The sequence below is a fragment of the Rhea pennata genome, chromosome 10, assembly GCF_028389875.1.
Source record: "Rhea pennata isolate bPtePen1 chromosome 10, bPtePen1.pri, whole genome shotgun sequence".
NCBI classification, from domain to species: domain Eukaryota; kingdom Metazoa; phylum Chordata; class Aves; order Rheiformes; family Rheidae; genus Rhea; species Rhea pennata.
In genome coordinates this window covers 7,056,636-7,070,339 of record NC_084672.1, presented here as the reverse complement: position 1 = coordinate 7,070,339, position 13,704 = coordinate 7,056,636, and the positions used below count along the sequence as shown (strand labels likewise).

The 13,704-nt window shown below is 56.0% G+C and overlaps 1 protein-coding gene across 2 annotated transcripts in view; it reads right to left on the bottom strand.

The window, feature by feature from the left end:
* RGMA (repulsive guidance molecule BMP co-receptor a) overlaps positions 1 to 13,704 on the bottom strand; it is a 28,209-nt gene that overhangs the window by 4,668 nt on the left and 9,837 nt on the right. For both annotated transcript variants that reach the window (XM_062583295.1, XM_062583294.1), the window contains one exon: positions 1,390 to 1,901. In XM_062583295.1, the coding sequence (XP_062439279.1) occupies positions 1,390 to 1,901 (512 nt within the window). The remainder of the gene's footprint in view (positions 1 to 1,389; positions 1,902 to 13,704) is intronic.

Below are 13,704 nucleotides of genomic sequence, written 5' to 3'. Positions count from 1 at the left end.
TCCTCTAGCCAAGGAATTACCCAGTAATTCTTCACATAGCTCATGCTGTAGATCCTATGACTAATCTCTCCTCACCGCAAGCTCGTGAGAGAGATAAGGGGAAAAGAAATTTGTATAAGATAGTGGTCATCCTGGGATTTAACCTAGAGATCTCTGGTCCCAGGGAGCCTCAAGTTCCTACCTCTCTCAAGCTCGATTTCTTTGCAAGGCTTCGGCAGGTTTTAATATCATTTGGTAGACGAAAAGAAGTTGAGAGCTGCTTTAAGTATTCTTTAAGGAGGTTTATTAGGGACAGATCAAAACCAAAATGTTAGTCCCATCGTGCTCTGAGAAGGTCACACCTAGAGCTGAAAAGAACTGTTCTGAATTTGTCCTTCGACCTCATGGTTGCCAGGATATTTTGGGGCTCCCTGTTTTCTAGGTAAGATGCAAAACTTCATCAGAACCTCTTCTGGCCTGGCAGGGAAGCCCAGCCTCCCACTCTGCCCCGGCTGATGTGCATGCATTGACGCCAAATCCTGGCAGCCTAAGCTTTTTAACAGCACATCTGTGCTACAGCATACTATAACCCTGGTTATGGCTGTAATGGTACTACAGAGCAGTGTTGGGCCTGTGGGAGATGTTGGGTAATGGGCCAAGGCTGCCAACAGTCATCACTATCCCTGTTCTGGCAGTGATTGTATCTGCTTGTGTGGGAGCTGAGGCTTTTCTCCTCAAACGTTGTTCTCCAAAGCCAAGGTGCAGCTACATCTCGTTTAAACCTCCAGCAACTTGCAGCAGGCTACCAGCCATTCCTGGTGTTGGTCTGTTGTACTCACTCTCTCACCTGCTTTGCTCCCAGACAGGGTTTTCCTTCTTTGAAGGACTCAGGGGGCTGCATCCACCACCCAGCAAATGGATGACACCATAGAAAGGGACAGGGACAGTGAGGTTGGGTGATAGTGGGAGACAGTAAGCACAGGAAAGGTCCCCTTTTGATCCTTGCATGGAAAGAAAGTGATACGAGAAGTGGCGTGGGGTCTGTCTCCTATTACTGGCCTCATTCCTGGTCTATTTATTCACAGCTATCATCTGGAGTCCTCCAAGACGGAGCCCTCCACTCCTTTGGCCATGACTGGCCTCTGAACTGCACCATCTTGGCTTGCTAACCATGAAGGGGTCTCAGGAAGAAAGCACGAGTCATTCAAAGGAAAAGCAGATCTGGGAGCAGAGGAAGGGGAGTCAGGATAAGTATCTGAGACTCAGGGCCACTCACGAATTCAGAGAGGTTCCTGCCCCCTTCTTATTTTCCTCAAGGAGATGTGCAAACCGTGGAAGAGACAGATGGTGGAAAGCAAGGCCATTCAGAAGTACCTCCTACCCTGACCGCCCCTGCTCACAGAGCCTCACCTTGCTTGTTGCAGTAGCTGTGGAGCCAGGCAGCACCGGTGTGTTGGTGACTTGGACGTTCAGGTAGTTATTGTCTATGAGCGGCCAAGCCCCTTGCACCTTGCAGGTCTGGAAGCTGTCTGTGAATGTCCTGAGGTGGGGGTCTCCAAAGAGCCCACAGTGAGTATAGTTCGGAGTGGCCGAGTGTTTGTGAAAGCTCTTCTCGTAGTGGCAGATTTCGGGGCTGTCGGAGCGCTCCTGGCTATCCCCGGGGGGCAACGTCCGGAGCCGGGGCTGGGAAGTGGGGCCATCCTTAGAGCAGTTGTGCTGCACCATGAGATCGTCTATGCCATGAACGGCGGAGTGGTAGGCCAGGTCGCCCCTGCAGGTGCGGGCCGTGCGGCGGGTGCAGTGAGCGTAGGCGCGCAGCGCCGTGCAGAACTCGGGCGCCTCCTCCGTGCCCGGCGGGTGAGAGCCAGACGTGGCTGCCCAGAAGTCAGAGTTGCACTTGAGGATTTTGCATGGAGACGTCACTGCAGAAAGGGAGAGGAGGAGGGGAGAGAAAACACAGTGATCAATATTCAGATCCCTGCTCCTGGCTGGTATCTCCCTGCACACGGGGGATCCGGCTCTAGGCCCAGCAAAAAGCCGTGTCTTTCTCCCTCGACCCAAGCTCATGACATTGACTCCACCACATGATGGGGCCTCAGTCACCGGACGTGTCCCTCTCACATGACTCAATTCTCACGCATCAAAGCTAAAGAAATCAGCAAGATCTGCCCCACTTAAGGCCAAGAAGGGAAAGAGCATCTAGCCTTTAGATGAATCCTCCCGAGAGAAAACTAGGATGGGGAAGAATGGGATGTATTCATTAGCTGGGATAAGGCAGGATCATTAATTTTGAGGGGAGATGCAATGGCGTTTCTAATGCCTTTTGCAGGCTTGACATTCAAAACGCTGTGTTGCCAAAAAAAAAAGTAAAAAAAAAAAAAAGCATGAATTACTGTGCACTGTGTTCAAACTGACTCTGCCATGACAAAAATGTGCGCGCCCATCCTTTGATCCCTCTGCAAGCACGGGGAAGCCCAGCCCTGGCACTGCGCTCCAGGCACACCGCGATGCACAGAGGTACAGCGTGTGGTCGAGGAGGCTCTGTCAGTGCCTCGCACAAGCACAGCTGAGAGCTTTTTGCAGAGGTGCTGGAAACCACCCAACCTGGCAGATCTGACACCACCAAGGCAGCCTCAGCTTCATGAATAAAGACTCCAAATCACAAGCTTGACCCCATTCTCTCTTGTAGCTGTTTGTTCCCCCTTGTACAAACCCTTCTGTCACTACACTGGCTTGAGACACCTCTGCCCTGACACCTCCTTGCAAAGCCCCAGGACCAAGCGGTCCTTCAAGCTGGGCAGTTCCCACCAAAGTCAGCTGCTTCCAAAGCGCAGCTGAGAGCGGGGAGGGAAACGCAGCACGTGGAAGGACAGACACAGGCGCTTCCCCGAGAGCTATGGGGCGCCCGATCTACGCTGAGCACCCTGACGCAGCGGTGCTCCCGTGGCATCATCAGCGCCGGGAATGGTACATGCCCGGAGACAGCCTCCATGCCCCCACCTCCGCGCTTCGGAAAGCTGCACAGAAATAAGGTTATCAAAGGAAAATGTGGGAAAGAAACAGGCAAGACCCTAATCAGGCTCCAGCCTCAGCTGTATGGGTGACAGATCAGCTGCAAGCCAGAGGTCCCCGAGTCATTAAGGTGCAGGCTCCCAGCGTGCCGGGACCTACAAGGGCAAGACACTGCACAGGGCAGCCCTGATGCGCTGACGCTCCTGCAAAGGGCTTAAATGTTGCTTGCAGCTTAAACACCAGACTGAAAGGGCAGAAGTGATCCTGAGAGCTTGGAAAAACACTGCTTTTTCACGGAGCGTGTTGGGCAGGTCAGTAATTCTCCAGGGCTCCCAGCACTACGGCTGCATCCCGCGCGTGCTCGGTGCACCAGCAGGGCCAAGGGCAGGGGAAGAGGCCGGATCGGCGAAGCTCTTGCCGAGAGCGGGTGGACAACCCGCCCGCGGAAACAGCGGCGATGGCAGCGGGCTGGGGTGGGGGCTGGATGGGGAGCGCGTGCCTCTGCCCTTCGCAGCGAGCGTGGTGGGGAGCCGGGACGGGAGCCAGGCGCTGCTCGCGCAGGGGACCCGGCTGGCCAGGGCTTTTACCACGCTCAGCCTCGACTCGGTGGGGGCCCTGCAGCCTGCTGGCAAGCTGGAGCAAGGCAAAGAAAATCTGGATGCTTCCCTTCCCCGCCAGTGTCTGCTCCCCAGGGCAGTGTGGCTTCCCTGGAGCGGACCGGAAAGTAGCTGCGCAAAAGCCCACGGCCTTCACCGAGCCTCCCGCAGCCGCCGCTCTGCCTCCGCCAGTTTGGAGCCCAGGCTCACACCACCTACAGCGCATGGTGTTTTCCTTCCCCTCCTCTTAATCAGCCCCCTCAGAGCGCCTGGAAACTGGATGGGATCAGCCACCAAACGCGACAACAGCTAAAAAAGCCCCGCTTCCAGACGCTTTTGCGGTGCCTCTCGCAGGCGGACACGTATTATTCCAGTCTCGGGGTTTGTTTAGCAGGAGGCTGGCAATGCACTTGTGCCAAAATCATTTCAGATTTGTTTAAAAAGAAAGTTACAAACCCCAGCATTGTTTCAGGGACAACAGTATGTTTTAGTTTTAAACATTCCCTTGTAGTGCTGGAAACCTAAACATAGTCAGTATTGGAAAACCGGGAAGGGGGAACGAGGCTATAAAACACTAAGCAGTTCTGCTTCAAGAAACAGCCTGTCTCCAGCCTTTCCAAAAGGAGTGAAGTGCAAATAGGAAATGGTGACAGGTTCTTCACAGTTTTAAATTTCGTGTTTAATAAACTCAGATGCTAGCAACAGCACAGAGACCATAGGGTTTGTTTCATCTTGGCAGCGTCCAAATTAAAACTGCAAGAAATCTTGTGGAAAGCCCTTTGTGGTCGTCTTTAACTGGTTGTTAGCCAGAGGTAACTAGATAACAGTTCTTGACACAGAACCTGGGCTCTGTTGTCTCTTAGGCCTTCTACATTTGCAGGTCGGGTTTACAATACTCATTACATCATCTGCCTCCCTTTGCAGCCCTGAGACTGTGGATTTCTACCAAAGACACATTGCTTAGCTGTGGGCTTCCCACCGCAGGCAGCTGATCTGCAATGGCAGCGCGGTGCTCCGCGGTTCTCCTACGTGAGCAACACTAATGTGAATGCTGGGTTGCCACCAAACAGGAAAGCCCGGCTCCCCGACGGCTCCCCCCCTCACTCCGGGAGGGTTATGTATGTTCGAAGGGAGCTGTCCCACTGCGCTACAGCTAGAGCAGTGTCAGAGCTTGGAGAAGGTGGAGTAGAGGTGCTACTCGAGCCAGCTCTTCCGAGAAACAGTCGCATCAGCCCAGGCTATCACACACCTGCCCCCGTACCAGTAACACTGTCGGAGCGACCGGAGCAAGCGCGTTCGCTGGCACGGGGCAAGCAAGCAGGCGGCGTTGCAGGGTGAGACGCTGAAGGTGTGGGTGTGGGTTCACCGGGGCGGAAAACAAGGAAATGCCATCTCACTCCCGCTGATGACAAACTGCATAAGCACAACTCTGTGAACTCTCCAGGACCCTCCCGGTGGAAGAAAGAAGTCAGGAAAGCATGCAAAAGCAACACAAATGCCACTACTGCCGGCTACCCCGTACGACCGTGGCACCAGGCAGTAGGATCTTTGCTGTCTTAGTAGCTGTGCCTAAAACAACGTGCGAGGGTGCTCTGAGGCGGCACACTCTGACACCGCGTCATAGGGTTTGAGTTTTCAGGAGGAACAACGCTGCAGCATGTTGCTCTTTAAGGGCACGCTTCATTTGCTTGGATCGGGAGACGTACACCGTGGGCTGGGGCAGCATTTGCTCCAGACAGAGTGGGCTCTGTTTCAAGCTGCTGGGGAGGAAGATTTTCCTGTTGCCTCCGAGCGACAGCATTCCCGGTGAGACATCAAACTACTCGTCTTCGCGGAATGAGCATGGAGAAGGTCAAGGACACGGGGATGCAGCGGGCAGCGAGCCTCCAGGCTGCTTTTTCCTGCAGCGCCGATCGCCAGGGCTCAACGCCGAATGCAGCCCACTGCCGAGCACGCCACGCGGCCGCATGGCCGGTGGGTAACTCATGACTTTATAAGGTGCTAACTTAAAAAAAAAGAAGGCAGGAAAGCTCATCTCTTCCCTTCCTAGGCCTGAAGGGGGAGCGTTCTTCTTAAAGATGCTATCGCTCCGGGTTTGGCACACGTCCCCTTGTGCCATTTCGCTCGCGGCCCCATATAAGGCCAGATCGCAAAGGCCAGGTGCCGAAGTCGCGGCACGCACCGATCCCGGCCGCTCGCCTTTGCTTTCCCCGCCGCCTTCCAGCGGGTTCGGAAAAACGCTGGCGCCTCGCGCCGCGCTCGCGAGCGGCGCCGGCCCCTCCGAACCTCTCCCTTGCCGCGGCGGGCGCCGAGGCGAGCCCCAATTCCCGGGGGAACGCGATCCCCGCGGGTTTCGCCGGCGGGGCTCCGCGCGGCTTTGCTCCTGCAACCTCTGCGCAGCGGCCGGCTCTCCGGGCGCGCTGAGCCGCTCGACGCGGCGGTGGTGCGACGGCCGGGCTCGCGCCAACACCTGCGCGACTCGCGGCCCGGCGAGCCCCGTGGCCCCGCCGGGAACCCGCGCGGCGCGACGGCTCTGCCGCAGCGAACAGGACCCTCTCCCCCGGCCCTGCCGGCGCTCCTTGCCTTCTCCTCGCGTCCCCTCTGGCAGCAGCTTTGGCACTGCAGCACACGCTCATCTGTGCCCGTGCCAGGGGGCTATGTTTATTCGATTTCACATAATCTATTTTCCATCTACTCACAATGGATCTGTTTTTCAACCACAGATGACTTAGCATGGCAACAAACCCCCTCTCCAACACGGAGCCTGCAAGTCTCTCCCAGGAGCTGGGTAACAAGCTTGGACCTGGGTGCCACCACCACCCTTGTCTATAGCAAATGGCCCCTCGCCCTGGGGACAAACCAGTATCTCACACTGGTGGCTTCACCTCCGGCTAGTCCAGCCTCAGCCTTCTTCGTGCCTTCACCTTCTGCTTTCAAGCAACCTCAGGTCCCTGCACAGTGTGGACAGATGTTGGAGAAGGACAGGCTGGGACAGAGAGCAAACCTGCACCTGGCCTGCTGCTGCCGGCCTTTACTTCAGTCGCCTGCACTGACTTCTCAAGACCAGCAGTTTTGGAAAGTTTAAGGCCAGAAGAAAGCATTAATTTGCCTGGTCGATGGACAGTCACCCCAGCATTTAACTTAGTGACCTGTGTTTGTTCAAGTGCATATCCCAAATATCCCAACAGGATGTCTCGAACCTGAGCGGAGTCCGTTCTGAAAAGCCACCACTTCCTTCAGTAGACAGTTTGGAGGGCTTATCACCTTTACAAAACACGTGTCCTGATTCTGACTGGATTTTATCTGACTTCATTGTAAGGGCATAAAAAGAACCAGTGATTTTCTCCAAAGCAGTAAAAAGTCCGTTAGTAACCAGTATGTTTCCCTCGAAGTTATTTACACACAGTAATCAAGTCACTTGTCAATCCTTTAGATAAGCTAAACGGTTTGCACTTTTAAGTTCTCACTGGAAGGTGTTTGCCCAGCCCTACAATCAATGCTGCTGCCTCCCTCCCCCGCTTCAGTTTTCCAGCCTCCTTTGCAAAATTCAGTACCTGGACAGGCAGCGCTGGTGGCCGTGCTCACTGCCCGCCTCTTTTACACCCTTGGCGATCACACCTTGTGTTGCAGTGTTGCGCTGGAGCGCTTGCGCCAAGCCGCTGTTCTGCAACAACCTTCTCAAGAGTTCCTGGTGGCCAGGAGAGCATTCCTCCGGCCGACCGACCTCCCGTGGGCTGCGTGCCTCCTTCCTCCGCGCAGCAACTCGCACTTGGCAACATTAAAGCCGGGCTTGTGGCATACGGTGGACCCGAGTCTCCCTGCTCTGCCCTTGCCTACCCACCAGCTCGCACGCTAGCCGTGCGTTTTATCAGCACTGATTTCACCAGGTGGCTAAGTGCTTCCATTCCCCACAAAACCTCACTTAAAACATCCCCACAAAACCTCACTTAAAACATCCCCACTGGACGGTCACTTTCTGCGACCGGTCACAACCTTCTTAATCCTTTGACCATTTGGTGTGTGCAGATCCCTGATATTTCGACACTTTTTTACTACGCGCTGCTAAATCGAACGTGCAAACGTATTACATGAGTGCGGCGAACTTTAACAGCCAAAAGGCTAACCTTAAATAGTGAAATCAAGTTTGTGTGACAAGAGTTGCTTTTCAGTTATGTTGATTGCTTTTAATTACATAGTACTAGCCTTTTAATTCCTTATCAGTGCACCCTGTTTTCCTCTGGACTAGTGTCAGGTTACCTGGACTACGTTTATCCAAATCACGCTCTTTCAGAGAACTAGCAGAGAATCAACAATTCTCCCGTTCCTCTGTAATTTCTCTAGTAATAAGAATTACTGGAAATTAGTTTCAGCAAGCCAAAGACCCCCTCAGCCAATTCTTTTAAGACTCTTGGGTGCATGTTAACCAGACTTGTTAATTTTAAAATGTTCACTACTAAAAGATGTTGTTTCATATCCTCTTGGTTACTAACGGGCTGGAAAGTATTTCATCACCCACATGTGATGCAAATACATCATCCCGTGTCTTTCCAAATATATGGATTGAAGTGTAGATATGCGAGTCTTACTTTTTTTTTTCTTTTTAATTTATTATTTTTTTTAAGAACCCAGTAAAATGTATTTACCTTTGGCCTCAGATCTGAGCACCTTGACTTAGGCTCCTAAACACGTATTTATTTAAGTAATCTAAATAAACATATTTATACTGACACCTCAATAGGAAAAGCATGATTCGCCGAGGTGCTAAATACCAGCAACTTCAACCAACCAACTTCAAGGAAATTTGGGCTGCTCCTGGGTGGACAGCAGTCACCATTAGTGCAAGAATGACTGGAAAAGAGCTAGAAGTCATATTGCTCCTTGAAAAAAAAATCGCTGATGGGATCCATTCCATCAGGATTTCAGGAGTAAAATTTTTCAGGAGTAATTTTTACTTTTCCAAAGTAAAAATAGAGTGGGTTGACTACATCCACCTTTGCGTCAAGCCCTTCACCTCCAGCACTACCATTCTGCAGCGAACCCCCATCGCAGCAGGGAAGTTTAAATGAGAAAAGCAGCGTTAGCGGTAGGAAAGAGGCAGGAGGGGGAGGAACAGTTTGTGTGTGCGCACAGGCACACGCTTAACAGCGGAGGGAAGAACTGGCTGAAATATATAGCAACGTATAAATAATGCATTGCTTTAACAGCTAATTTAATGCATTCCTGCTGTGACGGCGCTGGCGTGCCCGGGCGTCTCGAGAGCGAGGTGCAGGCTGCAGGGCGCGTGCTGGGTGCGCGCTGCGGGCGCCCGTGGAGCGGTGCCACGGCAGATGCGCGCTTTGGTGCCTAGACCGCGTGCGAGTTTTGTTGCACGGGTCGACCGGTGTCTTGGCACGCTGCAGAGAGGAACGAGCCCCGAAGCGCCCGTTCTGCCGTGCGGAGGGAGAAAGCAGCCCCCGCGGTCCCACCAGCACTGATGGATGGTGCTTCCCGAGCAGGGGCCGGCTACGTTTCAGCCGGAGCAGGCCGAGGGAACCACGCGGCGAAGAAGAGCCCAGTGGCCATCTGACCCAGGCAGTGTGAAAGGATTCGTGCACCATGGCAAGCGCTGCGCTCCTCCAGCGACCTCCTTTGAACTGTTAATCAAGCACAATCTTGCAGAATAATAGCCTGATTATTATTGCCTTGTTTGCATAACAAAGAGGCCCAATAAAACTGATTTGACTGGGCTCAGAGGGGGTGTGAAAGATCAGCCCTGAGAAAAGAGCTGCAGGAATGCAGCAAACTGCTCCAAAGCCTCAATCCAGGAAGAAAGACAATGCAATTTGCCATCAAGAAAAGCCCAATAGACCAATAAATTACCCATGTGCAAAGGGATTAGATCAGGTTTCAGTTGCACTGAGGTGGGGGGAGGAGGATCAAGAGGAGGGAACAGAAGGGGAAAAATAAACCTGACTCTCTTAAAGCGCTGGCGCTCATATTTTGCAAGGGTGTGCATGGAGAGGTTCACCCCAGAGGGGCCACCTCCATCCCCTGGGCTGGATTTTGCACTCTCTTCCGCTGGCAAAAGCAGCAGATGCATTAAGCCCGGGTGAAGGGCAGGCTGATGGAGTTACTCTAGATGCGCGGTGGCGTATCTGAGGGCACGCTTCAATCCACGCAGCCTCTCTCTTTTAACCCAGTCCTTGTCCTGCTGAAGAGGATGCCAGGGAAAGGCTTTCTCTGGTTTCTTTATGTCAAAAGAGGGACACACAGAGTTTTCTCATTTCGACCTGCGTCAATCACTAAAGCATCTGGAGGACCTGCCACGGACAGCAGCTCCCCTTTGCCCCCAGCGCACAGTTCACGGCCCCGCATCTCTCCTTGCCTGGCGGCACGGGAACACGGGACAAGCACGGGCAGGAAAGAAAGCAGAGTCAGTGTCTTCGCCAGCTAGGGCACGAGCTGCGGGATGCTGTAAAAGAGCCCTTGACTGCTCGTGTCACTTAGTCAGCTCTTTGGGCTCCGCGAGTCACCTTACCGCGGCCCCGGCATGCTCAGCAGAGGTGACGGCGCCTCTCCGCAGCCCCCACCCTGCCGCCGTCCGGGGCTGGGATTGCTGCGCCGCGCTCACCTAGACGTACCCTTGCTGGGACAGCAACCGGGATCACCGATCGACCCCCCTACTTTGCTCTTAAAACTTAATCCTGGCGCTCAGGGCTCGGCGTTGCTGTTGCAACAGCTGCCGGTGCGTTTATCGTGCTCGGCAGAGGCAGCCCGATCCCGAGGACAGCGCGTGCGCCTCGTCCCACCACGGGTGCTGAGGAAGAGGAGCAAGGGGAAGCCACCTGGGTCCCGCCCCGTGCCCAGCGCGACGCAGAGCGCTCGGCCTCCGCCGCCATCTCCGGCGGTGCAGGAGGGTCCCACGGGCGCTGCCCGGGGCAGCCTCGAGCAAGGCTTCGGGGTTGGCAGCCCCAGATCCCAGTGCTTTTGGGTGGTGCCTTCCGCACCAGAGCCTTTTTCCCAGATCGCGTTTCAAGGTGCAACCAGCCACCCACCACAGCCCTGGGGCCCCTCCAGGCGTGGCAGCGGGTCCCTCTCCCTCCTCCTCCTCCTTGCCGGGCCAAGGCAGGCGGCAGAGGCTGGGGAGGAAGAAAGTGCTTTATGTTTACAGGTGTGTATTCCCTCTAGGAATAACCATCCCAACTGTGCTCTTGTGCAATTGCAGCCCTTCAAATGCCGAGCTAAATGAGACACAAAATGAGGAGACGGAGAAAAGCCTGGAGCACATAAATCTAGATGAAGCAAATTTATACAATTAAACGCCTGCCAAAAAAGACTGCGGCATCTCCATCGGAGGCGTCGATTTGAGCGCGGGGCTGGGGAGGGGAGCGGTGGCTGCCCGTCTTCCGCAGACGTCCTGCGGCCCCGCACAACCTATGGACAGCTCGCACGAACGGGTGCCCGGCCTCGCGTCCACCGGGCCCGTCGCGGATTCGGGGACCGAAGCAGTCACCTCGACTTCGGAGAGCAGCCCTCCCCCTCGTGGGTGTGCGCCCAGCACGGACCCTTGCACCTCGTGCATGCACCCTGCAGACACCGAACTCGCTCCCCGCGGCTCGAGCACCCATGGAAGCAGAAGACAGTACCTGTCCCTCGGTCCAAGCCACAGGCTTCCACACGTTTATCTATTTTTAAATGCATCTCATCGCTAGGGCCCCTGGGTTCAAGTTCTAATGTTAAGAGAACAAGTCACTTGCTAACTGAAAGACCCCCCAAGCCTGGCGTCTCCCGCTGCACCCCACGGCCCACGCGGGCTCCTCCGTCCCGGCGAGGAGGCGCCCGCTGCTTCGTGCCCGCGAGGTCGGTGGACACGGCGGCAGGGTCTGCCTCGGGGACGTCCCGCCACGCGTCCTCCTCCCCTCAGAAAGGGCTGGTGCCAGAAGAAAAGGTGGCTAAACCCAAACGCCCTGGAGCATCGCTAGGGGCTTTGGGGACCTAAGTCAACATCTGTGCGGAGAGGACAGGAAACACCTGGGACTCGGGGGAAGCTTGTGCTCTGCCTGACCCCTGGAGCCCCCCATGGGCATGGGGAAGAGTTTTCCTTGCCTGGAATTAAATCCCTCCATTCTCATGCAGCGGAAAAAGGGACTCAACAGCCCTTCTGGCGATCCGCCCCGAAGGACTTAGTGTTCCCACATCTGCAGGGAAGCCGGCCTTCGCCCGCCCGAGCGCGGCCGCGGCCGGGGTGCGGGGCCCACGGCTCAGCGGGCGCGCAGCAGCCGGCTTGTGCTCCCGCGGCAAGAGCCCGGTGACTTCATCAAGGCGCTGGCATCTGGTTTTGCCGTTGGCCATAATTCAATCCTGCCCCTTGTTGCAGGAATTTTTAGCTGGCGGAGCGGTGATTTAGTAAGCCGGGCTTTGCACTCGAGCGCAGAGCAATCTGCGGGCTGCAATCGAACACCTGGTTGTTCTTAGAGCTCAGGGACGAGGAAATAAATATCGCGGGGATGGGAGCTCTTCTCTTAACGCCGGTGGTTGCCGACTGCAGGTTACAGAGCTTTCTAAAAGCCTTCAGGAGTGCCCCCCCTTACAAGTGTCCTGCTGGTGTCATGCGGAGCCAGGCAGGGCTCTGACACACGCCCTACAGTGTTGAGACCAGGACCAAGACCGGGACCTGGACCGAGACTGGGACCAAGACCCCTTTGCCAGGACACACGGAAAAAGGCCTGAGCCCCCTCCCATCACTGCTGCATCCCCCTCCACTGCTCCCAAGCCCCCCGCCGCCCCGTGCAGCCCTGCCACCGCCAGCAGGTTGGCGCAGAAGCCAAGCGAAGCCCCCGGGTTAGGAAGCCGTCAGAGCGCTCGCACGTGCACGGCTGGCTGGGTGCAGGCACGCCGGCCGCGGAGATGGAAACCTGCTCTGCTGCTGGCATTATCAACCCTCGGCCACTTGCAAAATCCCCCCGTTCCCACTAACCGAGGGCCTGGAATCTGGAGAAGGCAATTTCAGAAAGGGGGGGGGGGGAAGCAACACACCCAGCCCACCTGCACTAAAAAATACATCTCCTTCCAGCCCCAGCACGGTCTCGCTCACAGAGAACTGTCTCCTCCACGCCAGAGCCCAGCTTCAAGCGAGCAACGAAACAAGACAGCCAAAATATTCCCAGGTTTACGTTTGACTCCCTGCTCCAACAACACCCCCCCACCGGAGCGAGCAGCCCTCCTTGCCGCCGCCTTGCCCTGGGTCCCCCCAGCCCTGGGAACGCTCCCCGGGCTGCCGGTTCAAGCGGCGCCTTTGGGAGACGTTGTTGTAACAGGCTCTACGCCCCCCCTTCTCGCTTTCGGCTCGAGGCCGGGCTCACGTCCTCCTGCCCCGCCACCGCCACGGAAGCCGTTCGCCAACCAGTCCCATGCACCTCCGACAGGGCCGGATCCTTCTCCGGAATAAACCACACTGGGCTGGGGGCAGAACATGCTGCTTTGGGGGGTCAGCAGCGTGGCAGGGCTGGAACAGCAGAGGAGAGCCGGGAAAGCCGGAGCAGCAACAGCGCCCGAAATCCCGGGGTGGGGGACACCAAGGATTTTCCACTGCTGGTTGGATACGAAGGCAGACAACTCAGCAGAGCCCATACGGGGAGGCACAAACGGGGGGCAACCAGCCCCCCACCCCACCCCCCCCGGGACAGCAGGGTGCCGGGGACTGTCGCAGGGCGCTGCTCTGCCCGCAGCTCCTTCCAGCGCCAACGCCACCACCTCGAAGGCGTCGAAGGCTGGACCCGTCCCGGGGGGCACAGAAGAGAGGCATTGGGGGGCGGTGGGGTGAAACGGTGCGAGCGGGAGGCAACCAACCGTGGGGCGCGCGCGTGGGTCCGGGAGCCGAGCCGCCCCCACGGGCAGCCCGCGCTGCGCCGGCGCCCCGCTCCCGCCGCCGCCGGATCGCCTCGTTTTGCCAGTTCTTTGCACCTTATTTGACTGCTGAAGGCAGAGTCAGACAAAGCAGCCAACCAGCTCCCGTATCAAGTTCTTTCTTGCACCGTAAATCTCAAAGGCTCAAAGCTTCCACTCAAACGCTCCATAAAGGGAGTTAAGCAACACGTACTGGATCGGATCAAAAGTTCCCAGAACCGAAAAAAATAGA